Source organism: Athalia rosae, chromosome 3, assembly GCF_917208135.1.
Source record: "Athalia rosae chromosome 3, iyAthRosa1.1, whole genome shotgun sequence".
Taxonomy (NCBI): Eukaryota; Metazoa; Arthropoda; class Insecta; order Hymenoptera; family Athaliidae; genus Athalia; species Athalia rosae.
In genome coordinates, this window is record NC_064028.1 from 1,770,535 (window position 1) to 1,791,542 (window position 21,008).

At 38.4% G+C, this 21,008-nt stretch overlaps 3 protein-coding genes across 4 annotated transcripts; all 3 read left to right on the forward strand.

Annotated features, from left to right (window-relative positions):
• Positions 1-2,497: 2,497 nt before the first annotated feature.
• Positions 2,498-13,311, forward strand: LOC105685578 (RB1-inducible coiled-coil protein 1). 2 transcript variants are annotated; one of them, XM_012399816.3, is made up of 10 exons: positions 2,498-5,241; positions 5,302-5,510; positions 6,689-6,977; positions 7,058-8,000; positions 8,060-8,280; positions 8,366-8,492; positions 9,847-10,584; positions 10,658-11,005; positions 11,071-12,030; positions 12,133-13,311. In XM_012399816.3, exons 1-10 carry the CDS (start codon positions 5,174-5,176, stop codon positions 12,325-12,327), a joined length of 4,098 nt encoding a protein of 1,365 aa, XP_012255239.2. In that variant the 5' UTR covers positions 2,498-5,173; the 3' UTR covers positions 12,328-13,311. The 2 variants fall into 2 exon arrangements, with proteins under 2 accessions (XP_012255239.2, XP_012255238.2); XM_012399815.3 differs by having other exon boundaries at positions 2,499-5,241; positions 12,127-13,311.
• On the forward strand, positions 8,499-9,837 carry LOC125500145. Its single transcript, XM_048651602.1, has 2 exons — positions 8,499-9,095; positions 9,223-9,837. The coding sequence occupies exons 1-2, from the start codon at positions 8,625-8,627 to the stop codon at positions 9,463-9,465; spliced, it is 714 nt and encodes a 237-aa protein (XP_048507559.1). The 5' UTR covers positions 8,499-8,624; the 3' UTR covers positions 9,466-9,837.
• A 4,838-nt stretch (positions 13,312-18,149) lies between the features above and the next one.
• On the forward strand, positions 18,150-20,460 carry LOC105685310 (mitochondrial import receptor subunit TOM40 homolog 1). Its single transcript, XM_012399285.3, has 6 exons — positions 18,150-18,550; positions 18,819-18,933; positions 19,005-19,258; positions 19,330-19,491; positions 19,631-19,780; positions 19,875-20,460. Exons 1-6 carry the CDS (start codon positions 18,373-18,375, stop codon positions 20,012-20,014), a joined length of 999 nt encoding a protein of 332 aa, XP_012254708.1. The 5' UTR covers positions 18,150-18,372; the 3' UTR covers positions 20,015-20,460.
• The last annotated feature ends 548 nt before the right edge of the window (positions 20,461-21,008 follow it).

Sequence of the window (21,008 nt, forward strand, 5' to 3'; positions counted from 1 at the left end):
ATCTAGTATAAATGTATATATGTATACCTGCCATGTAACACATATATATGTATATATATAGTAATTTATATACCTATATATGATACTAATAATATTAATAACAATGATAATACTATTTTCTAAATATTCTGTCGTAAAAATTACAATTGAAAAAAACGAACAAAGAAAAAAGAAGAAGAGAAAAACGCACATCCGTATTTATAGTAAAACTATACCGTTAAGATATGAATAATATTATACACTATCAATTGATTAATTCGTTTATTGATTCGTCGAACGATAATGAATTCGTGAAATTATTTACCATGAAAAAATTCCTATTTATAAATCATAAAATTTATATACCTATTGTGCATATTAATTAAATGGGACGATTATAGTTGATATTCAAAATGCATTCTTGTTGTCACAATCGTTATCATGACTATTATTGTTGTTATTATTATCACTATTATTATTACTATGATCATCTCACTATGCATAACCATTATCATTATTGTTGTTGTTGTTGTTGTTGTTGTTATAATTATTATTGTTAATTTTATTATAATTTTATTTCAAATCACCGCATGTATACCTGTGTCATTATACTTATACGCAAAGCCATCTCTAATTATAAATATACAAGCTGTACAATAAACTAATTCAAAAGAAGAACAAACGAAAGATAACAAAACAAATCAGTTGATTAATGAATTAGAAGAAAAGTTATACATAACTTCACTATATATTAATATCAAACTACGCACGAAGTATAATATTCATATTTATACTCACACGCATAATTATTTGTAATTAATAAATAGAATAATAATAATAACAATAATAATGAAATATCATTTGAATGAATTAAAATAATATATTATATTAATTTATATTGTATATATAGTTTGATAAGAATAATTGAATTTATTATATCATATACGTGGTATGATGGTATGCATACTATAAATACCCAGCTTTCATCGGTACATACATCTACTTTTGCAAATCTAATATTCAGTTGCCGTAGTTGTATTATTATTATTAATGGTGGTTGGTGTTGTTATTTTCACTATTATTACTATTATCATTATTTTTATTGGAATCAGAATTATTATTGCGACAAGATTTTGATGATGATAATAAGAATATTAATATTAATGATAATAATGATGATGAGAGCGATGAAAATGGAACAGTAATTTTACAGGATCGATATTTATTTGAATGATACAACACAATTCGCAAAAAAAGGAAATACATAATGATAGTAATTGATTAAAGATATAAAGAGAATCATATAATATGGTAATAGTGATGACAAATTTTATATCATAAAAATATTTATTGTTGGTAGTGTTGTATCGGTGAAAATCAATGGTGTATACATACATACTTATACCTATGCTTATACCTAGGCATACATGACATACATACGTGTTTATCATTATTTAAAAAAATTAAAGAACATAAAAAATAAATCAAATAATATCACTGTATTAGACTATTAAACAATGAAGTGAGGTGGTTCAAAATATGCTATTATGAAATAATAAAGTAAAAAGAAAATATCTTTTATTTTGAGCGTATGTTAATGAAACAAACGACTTGCTGATGGAATTCGATCAATACAATGAGAAGGCAACGACCGGAGCTGTTATGACGCCTGCACTCGAATGAACCTGAGAAAAAAAACCCTTTCAATCTTCAATTGGACGAATAATATTGTTGAAAACTTTTTCATATGGGAATGTCGTTTGTGGAGAGAAACAAAGAACAAAAAGTTTTACCATCGCCAACCGAAATTCTACAAAAATGAATAAAACACAATGAGATATCCAGAGTTCTGACAACTTCCTATCGTATATCGAAGAAATATCGGAGATGAGGGAATTCAAAGGATTTTCTATCTACATGGTCGAATGATGATCGCACGTGCGTAAATTTGAAGTAAACATTTTTACTACATAATAATACAAGCGAGCATACTTTGGTATGCGTGGCCTCGGATTTTGATTTCGTTCCGCACGCGGTTTGTGCGTGATTAGAAATAAAATACGGTGGGGGGTTATAAAATAGTTTAGCTAAAGGTTAAAGCCTCATGCAAATTAGCAAACTGCGAAACTAACATTTTAATACAGAATATTTAGAAAATTATACAAACTAAAATCATGTTTGAACACAAATCTTGGACTGCACAAAGCAACTAATAGGTAATTTCTTCATTCTTATTTTTTTGCTTTGAACGGAGAAATATTTCCGAATTAAAGAAAAAAAAATAAATTACTGCCTTTACAAATACTCATAATTGATTAAATCATTAATTACGATCATTTTTATCTCATGTTGATTACAATAATTTTTGAAAATTTTAGTACCGCCTCGGGGTATAACTTTCAAATCGCGGGGTGGCGCTGAAATCATTTGAGAAAGTTATTTCGCTTCAGATTGGTCGATTGTGATTTGCTTCTCTGCGCAAAATCCATTTGCTGTTGATGTTACTTCAATAATTACACACGCTTTACCATGTATATCCAAATCTCAATTGTGTTGTATGATACGAAGAGTGACTGTGACTTTGGTGTATGAACTTAATTTCAATCGACTTGACGCATCCCCTGACTAAAATAAATTACAAATATTCGATCTAGAATTTACGATCGTTGATCATCGATCGAATCGATCAATTAATTTATCTTATCGAACATTTCATAGCCTGTACAACAGAGAAACAACATCTCATTACTATATTTAATTGCGTGTGTTTTGATTCAAGAGGGAATGAGATATAGGAAGATAGAAGAGCGAGAGAGAAATATCAAAACACAAGATAGTGAGATTCTAAACGAGTGTCAATACATACGAATAAATACCATACACATGGAAAATTAATCACTAGTTTGTTTAAAATCGCGTAAACAGCTGGCAGTCTTCGATGGAACGTTGAAGTGAAAATACAAGTGCGTGACGAGTGACAGGTTGATAACTAAACGTAATTTTGGTGAATCTATACACGATATACCATCCTTTCCTAGGAATATAATAACTACAAACTAGGCTGTGCTCTTGAAAAATAACATAAAAATTCACCAAAAATAACATAACAAGTTTATACTTTTTTTCTGAGCAAAAGCTCTACCTCTACATCACAACGATGCGCTGTGAAAATGTGTTTTTGTTTTTTCTATAAATAAATAAGTGATGATAGAAAAGTGCAACGAGAACAATAGGAAAGCACAATAAACTCGTCGGTCCTGGACGATTTAATTAATAACTAAAATCAATCGATGCATTTAATTTATACATCGTTATTAATAGCTGACGACATTCAGCTTCGTGTCTTTGAGGGTTTATAATAATCATCTCTTGAGTTGAATGGAAGCCAACTGAAATAGAATCCAAATCTGAATCCGAAGAAGAACGACTGCAAATAAAAGCCTCTTTGTTCTGCTGTTTCTGCGCAGTCGTTCTCTGAATTTGTGGCGCAGCGTCCGACAACGACGCGTTTTGTTGTGATTTTTCTTATTATCACTATTGAGTATAAATCTTGTGAAAATAAAACTCTTGAACGATTTTCATATTTAAGCATAAAACGAAATTGTACTTGGTTGTGGTAACGATTACCGAGCGCGTCGTAGATCGCCATTTTTGATACTCCAAAATCACGAATAGTAATTTCTGACTACAAGGTGCGCGCTGTATATCCTTTGATCGTTATTCACCTGTTCTTATTCTCTTTAACTCTATTAATTGATGAACAGTTTTGATATGAACTGTGAATTTAATTTTTATATCTCGATATAACTCTCCGTGTAATCAAAGAATCGACGACATTGCAACAGGATCATTATTATCGTTAGTGTTTTGTTTTCGCGAGCAGCTGATTACTATGACGTTATTTGTACTGTGAAAATCAGCAGTTTTTAGAATCAGGTGTTCTCACAGCCAATCTCCATAATCATATGAAATCATTCTTCGAATCAACTCTCCGGGCAACGTTCTCAACCAGCTGCAAAATAATAATTGAATTTTGTAATAGTATTAATAATAAGAACAGTAAGAGGAGTAATATTGAACAATAGAAAAAGTGACATCCTATCGCTAATTCCATAGTTTAAAACGTACAAAAAACGAGGAAGAGGAATTCAAATTTGTTTTTTAATCCCCAGTCCAACAACTGGATGAGGTCATATGAGGATTGACGACCAAGATTTTTTTTTTATGCCATGCCTAACTGAGACCTTGGAGAGATATTCATCAAAGAATGGTCGTTCCAACAAGAGAATACTCCAGAATTGAATGTGGTAACCTGTCTGAAAGCTTGGATTCATTTATTCCTTTGTTTTTTTGACTGCCATTATCTCCAGCTGATCATTGGCGTCATTCTTCAATTCTACCAACAAATACTGTCAATAAGAAATATAGCTGTGAATTATTTCAGTCAATACAAGTTGCGACAAGTTGAAAGAAGAAAGGAAGAAAGAAAGACTACAAGAATATTGTTGTACTTTGCTGGGATATGAGAAACCGGTAAGACAAAGTAGTTTATAAATATTGCTACTGAGCGAATGCAGCAAAAAGAGATAGCTGTAGAAGTAATTTGTAACTACGAGCATCGTAAACAAGAAGAGGAACAACTGAGAGTGAAATCAGTGGTTTGTGAGTTGTTTGGTGAGTGAAAATTGAGGTTATCGTGAATATTGATATCCGCTGATAATATTCTATCCATACAAAATAATACAGCGCTTGTGTTCAAAATCTTTACCTAATCATCGATGAATAACAGGACATCGGGGGCCGACCTCGCGGTAGGTGAAGAGCGTGGGGTTCGGCCCCGGTCCAGCTGACTAGGAGCCCCCAAATAGTGATTGAACTACATGCAAGGCGGAAGTGTTTTTATAGACCACAATCTCATAGTCAGCTTATTGCACAGATATCTCATCAACCGATTATTGGTATACCTACTCAATATCGGATGACGCCGGTTTTGTCCCACTGCTCGCCAACAGAACGATCTATTTTTCCTTGTTGCTGTACAATTTCATCTCCAATTAGTTCCTCGTCAAAAAAGAAGAAGACGAAATCCCAACTAGCTGTTCCTGATTCTAATTAGTCGAAGAAATCTAATTATTTTATCATAATAACAATCGATTGGAAGTTTTATAATCACACGTTAAACTAAATCGCTAAAATGTTGTATATATTTCACGTCGACACTGGGACTACCATCACCTTTGACATGAAGTTGGCGCTCGAGAGGTAATTGTAGAAAAAAATTCATATAACCCACCAACATGACTTTTGTATTCCTATTTTCAGTGTCTCGCAGTTGAGAGAAGCTATAGAAAGAGAATGCGGCGTAGCAGCCAGTCAGCAGGTGCTGTTGGTGAGCGGCGGAGAAAGTCTTGAGCCCAACGCAAGGGTCTGCACATATTCTGCTGGGACGGATACAAACCCAATTTATTTATTCAGCAAAGCTTCAATCGAGAGTCACCAACCACCCACACCCAGCATAGACTACGGCTCAGGTCAGCTACTTGAGAAAAAAAAACAAACTTTATGGCAGATATTGACCCTATTTTTCTCAAGCAATGCAATATGCTATTTGCTGATAAATTATTATCTCGGTGTTAAATGAATCGTAAATTGTCGTTGCTGCGGAAAATTATGTACGCCATTTGACTCTGGATATGCATATTCTGTAGTATGATCATCGTCGTGCATTGTCATTGAACCTATTGAGTACAGATGAGTTTGAGAACCTTCATTCCAAATTTCAATGCTTCGTTATAATATCATACGCATTACATGTAATCAGCAATAATCACATTGACCCAGATACTGAATTTGCCTCAAGAGCATGCGATTCACTATGACAAAATTAAAAAATTTCTTGTAGCAAATAATAAAATAGTATCTTCATCTATTTATCTTATAATGAGAGCATGTACCAGACTTGATAGCCTCTGAAGACTGATTGCGAACAGCGTGTCGATATCCAGATACATTCATTGATTTTCTAATTCCTGATACCATCTTACTGACAATAACTACTGAATCACCCGATTCACGATCTGGTTATGTTTGTCCGTTATCCTTAGAGCTAAATTACTTAACTATCTTGACTGATATACTCACAATGTCTGCCATCTGTCTGACACGGTCTCTCTTATCTAAAAATACATATTTTTTTTTATGACGTTTATCGATGGTTGTCATCTGGTGGAGCTGCTGCAACTTGCTTGAATTTAAAATATTGTGTAATCTTTGTTATTACAAATTGGGTTAACAGAAAGTCATCACATTTACATGTTATTATAGACGAGAACTGATAATTTCATTGTTATATAGTGTTTCATATGCAACGTGGTTAATATTGTGGAAGATATTTTATCATTCATAAATAAGTGACTTGAAATTCAGGTCTTTGAACTCACTGTCACGTCGATGAATCTCCAATGAGTATTTCCCACCAAAATTTACTCCAAATAGTAGATAATCATTGCAACATTTAATCAACCAGATAATATTCATTCATTGATATTCAATCCCCGCTTTATCAAAGTTTATAAGTACAGTAGCAACGGTTTTTTTCCCCCCTACTTTCATTAGAAATGATGCAAAACTTTGATTCGCTTACTAATGAGCTAAAGCTGATGTAACGAGCGTCGAATGTGCAATATTTATCAACATTCTTTATATGCAGATGTGGATCTCCAAACGCAGATCGAAGGTTCTTTGGCTATGCCTGCGACTTATCAAACTGTCGTAAATAGAGCACAACTCGGTCATCAATGCTGCGTTTTGGCACGTGAACAAACAAGAATATGTGAAAGACTCGTGCACGACCAACATCTTCAACAACAGGGTTGGGCTGCTGTCGTAGCCAACCTAGAAGATATTACTCAAATGTTTCAATCCAGAGCGGACATTCTCCAGCAAAGTTTCAACCACTATTTAGCGGAAAGGCAGCAGCACATTAATCTCCTCAACAAGTAATTGAGATTTTGTAAATTGAAAACAGTTTTTTCATGGCTGTAAATAATTTCAAAAAAATTTCCATCTTTCTCCCCAGTTTTAACGAGGATTTGGGAATGCTGTCGAAAATTCCCATCCTTCCTGCTCTCAGGGCTCACGCAGAAGGACTTTTAAGTCCTGACGATCAAGAGACAGTCACGGATCTTCAGCGTTCTGGTAACGAAGAAGCGTTGAGTCTGCTGAAGTGGATATCGGCAAAGGACAATCAAAGTAGCCTCGAACAAGTTGCTGAGCAGTGTTCGAGGGGCTTGGAACAGTTTGACGAACGAGTGATGGAATCGCTCAAGGCAGAAGTAAATAGTGCTGTCGAAGCGGCGAATAAACAGGATATGAAAGAGATAAAGGGTCTGGGTGAGCGACTTTTCGGTCTCGAACAGCTGATGTTCGAGGCTAAAAAGTTGGTGCAGGAACAGGCTGATTTAGCGCAGGCCCTTCTACAAAATCAGAATAGAGCGACCAACCTTGGAGATGCAAGCATATTGCCTGATTTATGCGCGTCGCATAGGAGGCAGCTGTTGGTTATGCTCCAGAATCATAATCACCTCCGTGATATAAGAAGAAGATGTACAAAGGCTAAGGAAGAGCTCTCAGTTAATCTTTACCACCGTTTAAAGTGGATTATGTACGTCGAGAATAAGATGATGGAGGTCGATGGAAAGCTAGTCATGTATAACGAAAGCCTTAAAAGGCTCAGACGACACCTGGAAGTTTTACAACAAATTCATTTGGCTCCTGAAATGTATATGAGTGCCGTTGCGGAGGTCGTGAGACGCAGGACTTTTTCGCAAGCTTTCTTGCTTTGGGCAAGCAACCTCGCCTGTCAACTTCTCACCGTACATAGCGAAGAACTTGCTCGGAGAACTGACTTCCAGAGCAAATTCGACGGACACTTTCTCAACACTCTTTTCCCTGGACTGGAAGATACCCCTCCCTCATTTGCTACTCAAGCTCCGTCCATATTCGACAGCGCTTTACCCAAGGTATGAAAACTTTTTTGCAGGCAAAATTTTATATCATAGAAATTGTCATTTTTTACCAGCTAACTTCGGACGACATGCAATCTCTCAGAGAAACACTCCCCGATCTTGCCCTGGCTGTTTCTACGCCGGATTTAAACAGCATCACACAATTTTTTCTATCTAAAAGTCTGACGGAGGGCAGCACTACGGAAGGTTTCAAGGATAAAGAGGTTGGCCAGCAGTCGGAGGATCCTAGTACCAAAATGTCTGGACAAAGAAGAGCCCCGTTGCTGAGTGACAGGTGAGAGTAAACACAATTTGAGTAGTTTGAGGAATGGTAAAAGAGTTTAAGTGCAAAAATCAGCGACTTTTTTTCGATTATTCAGGGGAGGTTTTGAGTCTGAAACAGACACGGAAGAGTTTGAAAAAATAGGTCAAGGTGCACAGGACCTGAAACAAGGGAGTTCTTACGACGGTGAGAGGGAACGAGAATCACAGAAGGAATTATCAGAGGTTGGTCCTTCCCAGAGTGTGTCTTCCCACTCATTTAAAACTTCCGAGTCCCATTGTGTCTTAAAACATGACTCTCCCTCTAACATCGTTGTTCAGTTATCTTCTTCTCCCTCTTCTTTTTCATCTGCTTCGATGGTCGCTAGTTATCGTTACCCTCAAAGAGATGATAATTCCTCGGACTCGGTAAGCTATTCCTTTCACTTGTCTTCGAACGAACGACCGGCGCAGCTCAGTCCGCTCGACGAAAGCGTTGAGGTCGAGGAAGAAACTTTTTCCGATCACAACTATCTTGCTCGCGTGACTAATGATAATATCAAGAAAAGCGTGATGAAAACTCCAAGTATTCCCCTCAATTCTATTTCTAATCGTAATCCTGATCCTAATACCCCGCATTATCCTCCCTCAATTAACCCCGGGGCGTGCGACGGTGGCGATTGCGGAGTGCAGAACCAGTCTGGCAGCAACGGAAGCAGTCCGTCAACTCGAGAAACTGGGATGGCTGATTTCATGGGTACTGAATTTTATATGGACGAATCTTTGCCGAGCAGTCTTAGCGAACATCCTGTCGATGTTCATCAACAAGCAATGGTTTCTCTATTACAGGTACTTTAACGTCACACATTCCACATTATTCTTTCCATCTCAAATACATCTGATTGTTCATCGTAGCCATTCAAACATCATGTTTTATTTTGTTCACTTCTTTTGTCTTTATTTATTTTTCTCTTAGTTTGAAATACTCCACAAATCACGCCGCTTCTTCAGTCAAATTATTTATTCTTGTCTTCTCTCCAAACTTAGGTATGTTGCTATCAAAAATTTTTCTTTATTATTCTATTCGTTGCTTCCTATTGTCGCAAGATTTTCAAAATTCGAACAGAACTCGATGTACCTGGGGAAATTTGACGAAGGATCAAAAAAGGGTGAAGGATATCTCAGTCGTCGTCTTCATTATTTTTTGTCGCGTGATTAATGCGACAGTTTGCACAAAATCAGAGATCAATTTCCTCCGTTATATCGCTCGCTGCACAGTCAGCTTCAAATTATTAACAGCTTTTGTTAGCACCTGTTGGATTCTTTTGAATTACATATTATATTATATTATTGTTATCGAATATTAATCTTTGAAAATGCTGTCTGCGCGTGCAGGTATTTTAATTATTTTTGTTTCACAGGATTATAGCTGCCGTCGCACCCAATTCCCAATCCAATGTTATCGTATTATACATCCCTAAACACACACTCGGATATTAACTTGACACAATACCGTAGCTAATTTGAGGAGAAATTTAGCCGGCATCAATAACGGTCTGATCCTAACGTGGCGTGATTTTTAACTTGTTTTTTTTTTTAGGAAAATCTTGGAAACACGCGAGAAGAGGTAGAGAGACTTCGTTCGGTTCTCCGTTGTATGAAATCAGTCGCTGGAGATGCGCTTCTAGCTTTCCGGCAAGAATTGGCGTCGTTAAAAGAACAGACCGTGAATGACCAGGGCTCGTTCAATCAACTGACGGACAACGTGAGAAAGGCACTCGAAATGCATTCCAGAGAATGTGAAAAAACGTTCCGCGAAAGAGCACAAGAGTTGACCGTAGATCACGAACTTGAACTGGGTGATCTGAAGAAGCTCATGCAGGGACGGGATGAGGAAATAAAGGCTCTTAAAGAATCACTCGCCGACAAACTTGACGCTCAATCAGACGTTGAGGAAGTTCTCGCTGCTTTGAGGCTTAAAATCGACAACGATCAGAGAGAATTGGCAACCTTTCGATCGAAAATTATTCTGATGGACGAGGCTCTCCAGAGAGCTCACCTCGAGAAGGAAATCGCTGTGAAGGAAACTCAGGAAGCTGGTATTGCAGAGGTTTCAAATTTGAAGGCCGTTATCAAAGAACAGGAAGAGCAGCTCAGGAAACTGGAGGAAAGTCTGATCGTTTGCAAAGGTGAACAAGAGGAGGCCATCAAAGCGGCGACTGACAAATTTCAGAAAGAGTATAAAACCGAATTGGATAACATAAGGAGCAGGTTCAAACTCATGGCAGCTTCTACAATGGAAAGAAGCCCCAGCGATTTGAGTCTTGAGAAAATTGAGGTGAGAATCAAACCGTATAAGCGGAAATATTTTATTCAGATAATTTTTTGTACGATAAATCGTTTAATTACAGCGTCCAGACATGATAGGACTCGGAAATCACGAGACCATCATCGCGCAGATGAAGGAGGATATGGAAACTGAGAAGGCGGCCGCAATTCGTGTTGCCATAGAGAAGGAGAGGAGCGATTGCGCGGCGAAATTGGATCACGAACTGCGACTCGCCCGGCAGAGAAATGACGCCGAGAGACAAGTCTGGTTCAACGAGGCTATGCGCCGAGTGATCGAAGAAAAGGAGAGGCAGGTAGAAACTCACAGATCCAGGGAAACCATCCTGGCGGAGGAATGCGAGCGGCTGAAGGACACCATAAGGAGACTTACGGAGTCGGAGAGCAACATTCGACAGACCCTCAGTGAGACGGTAATGAATTTTGAATTCAACGAAGCTCGGTGAGTTTTACTCAATTTATACCGAATTTTTTTCAGGTTGAAAGTCTCGAGGCGGACAAAGTGCGACTAGAGGCCAACATCGAGGCAAATCGAACCATGCTCAGCGAACGCGAGAGTCGTTTAGAAACCTTGATCGCGGAGCGCGACAAGCTCAGGTCGGAATTGAACGACGAAAGACTGAAGATAAACAGTAGCGGTGGAGAGTTCGAGGAAACGCTGCACCTTTTGAAGGCAAAGAACGAGAGGCTTGAAAATCTTAAAGTAGGGACGGACTCGCGACTGCAGAAACTCGAGGCAGAAAAAGACAAGCTCAAAGCGGAGCTTGAAATTCACCGGAAAAACGACGAAATCGAAGTTTCCGAGTCCAAAAAAGTGCGCCTGGAATCTGGACCGGAACTCGATGACCTACTTCGCAGACTGGAAGCACGTGATGTGGAGAATAAGCGTTTAATCACCGAACTCCGACTTTTGACAGAGAGCAAGGACCTTGTTCAAACAAAACTTGAAACCGTAGAATCCGAAAAGGTCAACCTGGAGGTCGAGCTTGTAAAAGAAAGGTACAGATCTGTAGTCAGCGGCGCGGAAGCTCTCATCGCTTCCACCTCTGCAGGACCCTCCGGTGCCGAAGGTTGTGACAAAGAAATGTGTGCCTCTGTTGCCATAGTGTCCGATAGTTCTAGTTGTGACGTTGCGACTAGTCCAGAACCCATTCGCCATCAACCCTCCGCCCACTTGAGAGAAAAGTTGACTCGAAGTACAGCAAGTCTAATTCAACAAGATAGAATAAGCATATCGAGCTGTAATCCTGGAGACGTCGTATTAGTCCTGTGGGATAGCGAGCACAGGAATTATATCATCCTGCAGGAATCTCCCATGCTTTATTTTCTTCATTCTGATTGCGTCAACACGTTAGATTTGAGAGTTGAGCCCGATGGTTCCAGGAGGTTGTACGTCATCGCAGAAGTCATCCGCAAGGAGTATTGCCACGCTAAAAAAGTGAGTAGAGATTATCAAAAATTGTAGATGATATTTTGACAGGTTCTTCCAATGTAATTTGTTTGTTTTTTTTTTTTATTTTCTTTTCTGTTTCAGCCACAGAATCGATACAAGGTACCGCAAGGCACTAAATTTTATCAAGTAAAGGTGCGTCCTCAGCAAAAAGAGGAACATTTGAGTAAACCGGTGAGTTCCAGTGTTCAGGAAACAGCGGGCACTACTGCTTCGACTGATTTGATAGCGAAAAAAAAGCAAGAACAAGAACGGGAACAGGAACAGGAACAAACTACACACTGACAAATCGCGAGTAGTCGGGGAACTCCTCCTTCGTCTTATTCTGATTCTTCCGCTTCTGCGTCAACTTCGTGTTCTTCTCCATTGTCAACGTCCTCGTCTACTTCTGGCTCTAATTCTTCATCTTTTCTGATTAGCTTCCAGCAGAAGAGTAACGGTATCCAGATATCAAGACTCGTTGAATCCCTAGATTTTTGCTTGGTGCGTGTTTTCTGCTCTAATTATCGCCTCAACAGACAACGACGTGCGAGTTTTGGGTAATCGATTAGTTTGAAAATTAAATTCTGAGTTGAAAAAATTGGGTTAATCAATGGCAACGTTTACATTATAAGACGATAGCTGAAAATGACATTCTAGCCAGCATACATTGACGGTGGCACCTCAACAATTGATAGAAATTTTTGAATGATTAGTGATTAAATTAGAGATAATAACGAAGCAAATGATGTTACACATAATCTGCCAAAGCCTTCAACTACTACATTGTACGATTACGATTATCGTTATGACATAATATAGATATACCATGATAATATAATGAGATACCTACACTTACGATATACATATGTAATATGCGTACGTTTCGTGATACTATATTGTTATAATTACACGTTAGATAAAAAGAAACACGATAGATTTTAGTTATAAAAGTAATTTTCAGGTATAAAAATCGGATTAACGGATGGATGTGATGGAATAAAAAAAATCAACGATCGATTGTTGTTAGTTTAAAATAAAAAATATTTGGGTAAAGAGGGGTGAAAGTATAAAAAAATAAATAAATAATGCCAGCAGGGACCCACGAGCGAATGAAAAATTATTCACGATAATGATTCTCTTTATAATATGCTGGCGTTTTATTGTGATAAACGAGTAGACATAGTTTATAACAATAGTAATTATTATTATTATAAATTCAAATATAAAAGTGTTAGTGAAAAAGAAGAGACACAACAAACGAATAAAATAAAACAGAATAGAAATTTTTTTAATTGATTACAATTAATTATAAAATAATATCATTATCATCATTATATATATATATAAATATAACTTGAAATGTGAATAAAGAAACTTGAAAAATAATTTTATCCTACGAACGCGCCTATACCCTAGAGCATGTACACCTGGAGGGAGCACGATCGCCAATAATGAGGGAAATAGTAAATATTATATTTCAGTCTCTAGTCTTCAGGGTCGAATTATTATTCAAATTATCTTTAGAAGGATCCAGGGATCTAGATTATTTCACCGAGTATCAAAGTCAGTTTGTAATAAATATGAATGTGCAAAGTGAAAATATATCACACTCATATTTCATGATACATACCACTCATGATTAAATGCATCAACCATCATTTCAAGACTTTTCCTAAGTTTCCCCCCATTATAATATTCCCCCATTTTCTCCGATTTTTTTTCGACTCTTCCATTAACCTTTCAATCACCGCATCTTCCCCTAGTCCTGGAAGTGTTCTATCATATGCAGCTGGAGTTACACAATCCCAGATTGATTCCTGATTTTTTTTTTATTTTTTCTAATTTTTTCCGATTTTTTAATTAATTATTTAAATTTTCCGTCCATTTCTGTGGGCGCCGCCATTTTCTCTAAGCTCCGCCCACCGCGAGTACAACTAGCGCCATGTGGCGGAATTTCAGCGAACTAACCCCCAGAAAAACGCGAAAGTTTTGACCCTTCTCCAAGCCAAATCGGAAAATTATTGACCCACTTCAGGCGCTAATACTTTGACTAGGGGTCAATACTTTCCCGGGCTTGCTCAGAGAAGGGTCAAAACTTTCACGTTTTACCCCCGAAAAAAGGGTCAATACTTTTCCGGTTTTGCTTAAAGAAGGGTCAAAACTTTCGCGTTTTTCGACTCGGAGAAAGGGTCAATACTTTTCCGGTTTTGCTTGAAGAAGGGTCAAAACTTTCGCGTTTTTCCGGGGGTTAGTTCACCGAAAATCCGCCACATGGCGCTAGCTGTACTCGCGGTGGGCGGAGCTCAGAGAAAGGGGGTCAATACTTTCCCGGTTTTTCTCGAAGAAGGGTCAAAACTTTCGCGTTTTCTGGGGGTTAGTTCGCCGAAATTCCGCCACATGGCGCTAGTTGTACTCGCGGTGGGCGGAGCTTAGAGAAAATGGCGGCGCCCACAGAAATGGACGGAAAATTTAAATAATTAATTAAAAAATCGGAAAAAATTAGAAAAAATAAAAAAAAAATCAGGAATCAATCAGGGATTGTGTAACTTCAGCTGCACATCATAAAACGCTTCCAGGACCAGCGAAAGATAGAGATGATTAACGAATTAATTAGGAAAACGAGAAAACAAGGAGAAATTAGGGAACAATTCTGGAATGGGTGCACTTTGATGGTCTCTCTCATTCAACTTGACGTGTGTGGCTTCACGCGCAAATGACATTCGCCGGTAACCCCTCAGATCAGAGAAAATTGAGAGGATTCATGTAGTTTATAATCTCTATCGCGTGTTATTCGGTGACATGCACAAAGTGCAGCGTGCTCTACTCTCCTCCTCGAATCTCGAAACATTTTCCAAAAGGTCGTACAGAACATAAGGAGTGCATGTTCGGATCGCCCCGAGCCCAACAGGTGAGCTTAGAAAAGATCCACTAGTCAGTTGAGAGATGAGGATCTGGTTTTTCTTCTTGCCAATGTCATTCTCTTCACTCCGATGCCGTTTACAGGTTACCTGCTTACAGAGGCCTCCGTACAGCTCTGTGCAAGATGATGCAACTATCCATTGGCTCGAGTAAACCAGGGAAATTTTATTCTACGCTTAGAAGACATGGATCAAACAGGACTCGTACCAGATGCTGCCCGTAAACTCAAAGGGGATCTATTTTAGGCTGGAATCAATCTGGACAAAGACCCGACAAGCTAAAGTTGAGTTTCATCATATTTCCTCACCTCTTTCTCATTTTTATTTTCAGAAGAGCATTGGACAGTCTCTGAAGAAACGGTGGCACCGCCTCTGCATAGAAAATACAAGACTATCCTCGATGCATTGACACCAATAGACTATACAATATCCTGTAGTTCGGTGATTCACACATCCGATTATTATGTGTGCCGAGTGAATAATTATGTAGAAATGAATAATAATGTATACGTCTCGTATCTTAGAGAATAAAAAATGAATAATTGAATGTTAATTGAAATGAAACTATCGTTCATACTCTTGTAACGCATTAATCATAAGTATACAAAAATAATTTTATATTGTTCATTGCAAAGTCTCAATATGTATTCTTGACGATCAATTTATTAATAAAAACTCATTGTAACCGAAACGTCGATTGTTCAGTTATCAATGATCCACTCCTGTATGCATCATTAGATGATATCATAGACATGATGATATCCATTGTTGGTGATATGTTCTTGTGTAAATCATATCACACATCACATGCATGCATGCGTATCAGATCACACTGAATCACGACCGGCAGTATAGTGTAGAGCTCTAGAATACAGGCCCTTAAAATTGAAAGCTTGCCCAAAAGTAGGTATTTGTATCAGGAGAACAGGAAACCCGAGGAGGTATTCTGAGACCGGGTGCCTCATCCTGTGTATGCATTCGATCCTGTGTATAGAATCTCTTTCGAATTTTTTTTTTTTTTTTTTTTGGTATCAGGAGAACAGGATACCCGAGGAGGTATTCCAAATTCGGAAATAAAAATTTTCGCCGAAAATAAAAATTTGTATCAGGAGAACAGAAATCCTGAGGAGGTATTCCGAGACCGGGTGCCTCATCCTGTGTATGCATTCGATCCTGTGTATAGAATCTCTTTCGAATTTTCTTTTTTTTTTTTTTTGGTATCAGGAGAACAGGATACCCGAGGAGGTATTCCAAATTCGGAAATAAAAATTTTCGCCGAAAATAAAAATTTGTATCAGGAGAACAGAAATCCTGAGGAGGTATTCCGAGACCGGGTGCCTCATCCTGTGTATGCATTCGATCCTGTGTATAGAATCTCTTTCGAAATTTTTTTTTTTTTTCCTTGGTATCAGGAGAACAGAAAAAGCGAGGAGGTATTTCGGAACCAGGTGCCTGATCTTGTGGAGAAAATTTTCGCTGAAAATTTATTTTTGTATCAGGAGAACAGGATACCCGAGGAGGTATTCCTAGACATAATGTTGTATCATACTTCTTCACTTGCTCACTCACTCTCCGTTATTCCAGGACTCTACATGTCAATGAGAGATGGTTTCAGGGATGTAAGGGTGGGAATAATGGGAAACAAATTTTCGCTCCTAAAATAGCTTGTCATTTATTCATGAGGTATGCAGGGCGAATACATTCAGCGTACATACATTATTTAAATAATTATTAAAAACTTTGCAATATCATTGACAACATGAATAATGTTCATATCAATATTAAAATATTGCCCCAGTTATTCGAAAGAGTACAACTTATGAATACATTGCATAAGAACTTATTCGTATACATCAACTATTCGACGCTATGCTTATGTATGATAATTATTTTGCAAATTGTAAACTGGCGGGTGTAAGCACACTTCTTGTTGCAGGTAAGGGGATGCTCGTCAGAAAGTGCTGATACCGGTTAAATAGCACCCAGAAATCGGTTCATTATTCTTTACTCAAGATTTTGCGATTTGAATCCGCAAGTTGAGGGAGAGGTGGCAATTTTTCCTCTAGTACAACCTCATCGCCGCAGCATAGATATATTGAACGCAGTTTCCTTCTCTGAGATGGGCCACGATCGTATGACTAGAGCATCTCTGTATTTGAAATAAAAAACTGGAACCAAAATAGAAATCATGCTGATATTATTCATAAAAGACACCGATGTTATTCAACAATACCTTGCCTATATCAAGCCGAGGCATTTTGGAGGAGAACTTCAACCTGCTCACTACAAAGGATAGAAGTATCAGAGATTGCAACAGGTGGATTAACACTAACGGAATTGGAATGGTTACTTGTATAATTCCAGACGTTCCAATTGAAAGTAAGGGCCTACGGGTTCACTTCTTGTCGTCTCCATCATTAGACACGAAGATATTCGAAACGAAATCGTTGTTCAACTTTGTAATTAGACCCTCGCTTCCTATAAAGAATCACTACTTTGTCATCATCATGTCATTATCTATTTCTTACTCGATTTTCAATTAATTAATAGACCTTCATTCCCTGCAATGATATGCAGGTAGAGTGACACGAACTCGAGTTTATTTTTAGATCCAATCATAGATATATTGAACAATATATATTGAATAATATATTGAATAATATACATTGTTTAATATATCTATGATCCAATCCGATTCTTTAATCAATTCATAGATATTTCAAGTGCATTAATTATTTAATCGCCGCATCTTCCCCAGCCCCTCAATGCGCCTAGCGGTATGCACTCCCGCATTACACGCGGGTCCGCGACCAAAGCGCCTGATGATAGATGCACCCGCATTACACGCGACTCCTCCGCTGTAAGGCGGGTCTCGGTGCGTCAAGGGGCAAGAAACTTGGAATTTTAGTTCAGGCAAGTGCCGCGGGCTGATGTTAAACTACTCGGCGCTGCCTGTCACTTTTTCGGCGGGGAAGATGGGGTAATTGAATAATTCATTAAAAAATCGAAAATAAATCGGGAAAATTGGGAAATAATCAGAAAAAAATACAATAGTAGTGATACATTGTATTTTGATCTATGAAATACGAATCTGATTACGAAATTAAGCAACGACTAAAAGCTATGGAGATATTTAAATTTTTGCGCAAAGATCGGAGTACGGCCCGAGTGAGAAATGATTTTTCGTGCTCAGATGTCGCTCGGTTCAGACCTTTAATAATGGCGGCTAACAGTGAAACACGCTGACTTGTGTAACTGAATAGTACAACTGGTAGAATCGTGGTAGTATATTTCGATATTTGGCGTGATTATTATTTGAATTACGATAGTTCATTGCCAACTGAATCGGCAAAGAGATTAGATTACTTGGACGTAGCTCAGCAGTGAAGATTCCATTTTATAATACAAATTAAAAGCCTAAAAGCAAGCCATGGGTAACGTTCTCGCAGCATCAGCACCTCCACCGCCACCGCCTCCATCGCCGGTCGCAGGTTTTGCAAAGCAAGACCTGGCGACGAACGCCTTTTCTCCAGTACCCCTGGTCTCTGAAGTGCAGCAAAATCTGGAGAACCCAGGGACGATTGAAGACCTTCATAAACTGTGTAAAGGTACGTACATTAAATCCCCTTATCTGAATGTCATGCGCTTTTCGATTCTCGGTATTGTCGAGGTTATAGATTTTTTTCATACCACTCATTTTGTGTGGTTTCATGAATGATAACTCTACTTTTAAGATCGTTCGTCAATCTTATTACCCAGAGAGAAATCGGCCCATCATTATCAGCTGCAGACGATTCTGATATGATTATCAGATCAGGTTAGGTCAGGTTTACTCTACCCAATCCCCACATTATCGCTGACACTGCTTTTCTGCAGATGTATTCCCGGTCAACTTCGAAGGCGCCAAGCTGATGGTCAATAAAGGTCTAAGCAACCATTTCCATATTTCTCACACAATAAATATGAGCTCCATCACGCAGTCTGGATACAGGTAAAGAAGCATATAGTTTAACCCCTGCCGATGTCATTGAAATAAAATGATTCAATGTTTTTCAACTTTAGATTTGGAGCAACTTATGTAGGGACTAAGCAGACCTCACCTACGGAGGCTTATCCCGTTCTTCTAGGGGATATCGACCCTGCTGGTAATCTGAATGCTAATATTATTCACCAGTTCAGCCAACGGATACGAGGAAAACTTGTAACACAAGTGCAACAAAGTAAATATACAGCAGCCCAGATGACAAGCGATTACCGTGGTGACACTTATACAGTTTCTGTGACGCTAGGCAATCCTGATATCATATCTGGATCTGGTGAGAATACAACCACGATATCATTTGCCAAGTTTTTGTCAAGGAAAATGAGCTTATCAGTTCTTCACCAGGTGTCTTGGTAACGCATTACTTGCAAAGCATCACTCCTTCGTTAGCTGTGGGTGGTGAACTTGCCTATCAACGTGGTCCCGGAGTTCCAGGTGGCCACATAGCTGTTGTGTCAGCTGCAGGAAGGTACACGAACGGAGAATCCACAATCAGCGGTAGTCTAAGTGAGTTAGGAAGTATTTTGTCGATCTACGATTGCCACATAATTGAAGCTCATCGATTATCGAGCTTTCAGAGCTTGTAGAACTCATGAACACGGAGAATTGAGGTGTTGAAGTTGATTTTCGCATTCGCCTTTTGCAGGTTTAGCCGGTGCCCACATTTGTTTCCATCAGAAAGCTAGTCAGCAATTACAAGTAGGCGTCGAACTTGAGGTCAATTCTAGAACACAGGAATCCACGGGAGCCATCGCTTATCAAATTGATTTACCTAAAGCGGATCTAGTTTTCAAGGGTGAGAATAATCTAATGGCAAAAACTTGATGCGTTCCAATGTCTTTTACCGCACGAGACATTCGGAAATACCAATTCTCCTATTTTTTCCACAGGAAGCATTGACTCGAATTGGACAGTAGGTGCGGTACTAGAAAAGAAATTGCAGCCTCTGCCATTTTCTTTCGCATTAAGCGGGGTGATGAATCACAGCAAGCACCAATTCAGACTGGGGTGTGGTCTAATAATCGGCTAATATTCACCAACAATGCCAATGATTTATTTTGTTTGAAAATACATAGCCCAATTTAAAAACGTTAACGCAAGAAGGTATCAGACAGTCACAGCTGACACCGTTTTTTATCTAATAGACTCGACATATATACCAACAAAAGCATGCAAAAACGAACTTGAACTAGGGCCACATTGTTCTATTATTCGTTTACGATGTTACGATCATCATTTACGCTCAACTATATTGTGAATACATCCATGTGACTCCACCGTGTTGATACATATATATATATTGAAAAACTACGCAGAGATTTTTCAACTATTGGGTCAGTTTATGTTATCTTTTCAATTGAACCAAAAACAAAAATTTTAGAGAATTCGATCTCTGTTGTCGGAGAAACTGCTTTGGTTACGCGGAGCCTGAGGCGCCGGCGAATTCTTTCCACATAATAAAAGCGTTACAATAGAGACATGGAGTGTTATTTCGATTGATATCAATGTACGGTGAAACAGATGGATACGCATCTCGGGAGTTCAAATCTGCTATTGCAATTAATTTATTCGTCGAATTGATCGAGTTACCTTCAAGTTTCCAAGGATCCTGGATTCGAAGCGTTTTCGTCTTCGTTAGGAATATGCATTTTAACATGAAGCATGATCGATCGTTCTAATTATACTCACGTTCAACAGTGTAAGTCCATCGCAGGACTGTACCGTATCAAAGTCTGACGATGAAAATTCCCAATAATTTCCAACAATCGAACAATGGAACGTTGCTGTGTACGTTCAAACGAAATGCCGCATTTTGGAAACTGCACGTCAGCCACCTCGATCTGTCAGACTGTCACCTGGTCGTGAATTCCTGATCTCCCAAATTGGATGGATTTCACAGTGATGTCGTTCGAACGGACTGACACATCTCATGGGTGTGCCGAGTATAGTGTACAAGTGGAGATCGCTCCGCACTCTTTATATCGCCGTATTTCTGATGAACATCACCGGGTGCGCGATCACGG

Excerpts from the sequence above, each read along its gene's own strand:
- LOC105685578 (XM_012399815.3), top strand. The coding sequence starts at position 5,174 with ATGTTGTATATATTTCACGTCGACACTGGGACTACCATCACCTTTGAC. Across the intron at positions 8,281-8,365 it reads GCCCCGTTGCTGAGTGACAG|GGGAGGTTTTGAGTCTGAAA; the intron begins GTGAGAGTAAAC and ends TCGATTATTCAG. Across the intron at positions 11,006-11,070 it reads GACAGACCCTCAGTGAGACG|GTTGAAAGTCTCGAGGCGGA; the intron begins GTAATGAATTTT and ends AATTTTTTTCAG.
- LOC125500145 (XM_048651602.1), top strand. The coding sequence starts at position 8,625 with ATGGTCGCTAGTTATCGTTACCCTCAAAGAGATGATAATTCCTCGGAC. Across the intron at positions 9,096-9,222 it reads CAATGGTTTCTCTATTACAG|TTTGAAATACTCCACAAATC; the intron begins GTACTTTAACGT and ends TTTTTCTCTTAG.
- LOC105685310 (XM_012399285.3), top strand. The coding sequence starts at position 18,373 with ATGGGTAACGTTCTCGCAGCATCAGCACCTCCACCGCCACCGCCTCCA. Across the intron at positions 18,934-19,004 it reads ATCACGCAGTCTGGATACAG|ATTTGGAGCAACTTATGTAG; the intron begins GTAAAGAAGCAT and ends TTTCAACTTTAG. Across the intron at positions 19,781-19,874 it reads AGCGGATCTAGTTTTCAAGG|GAAGCATTGACTCGAATTGG; the intron begins GTGAGAATAATC and ends TTTTTTCCACAG.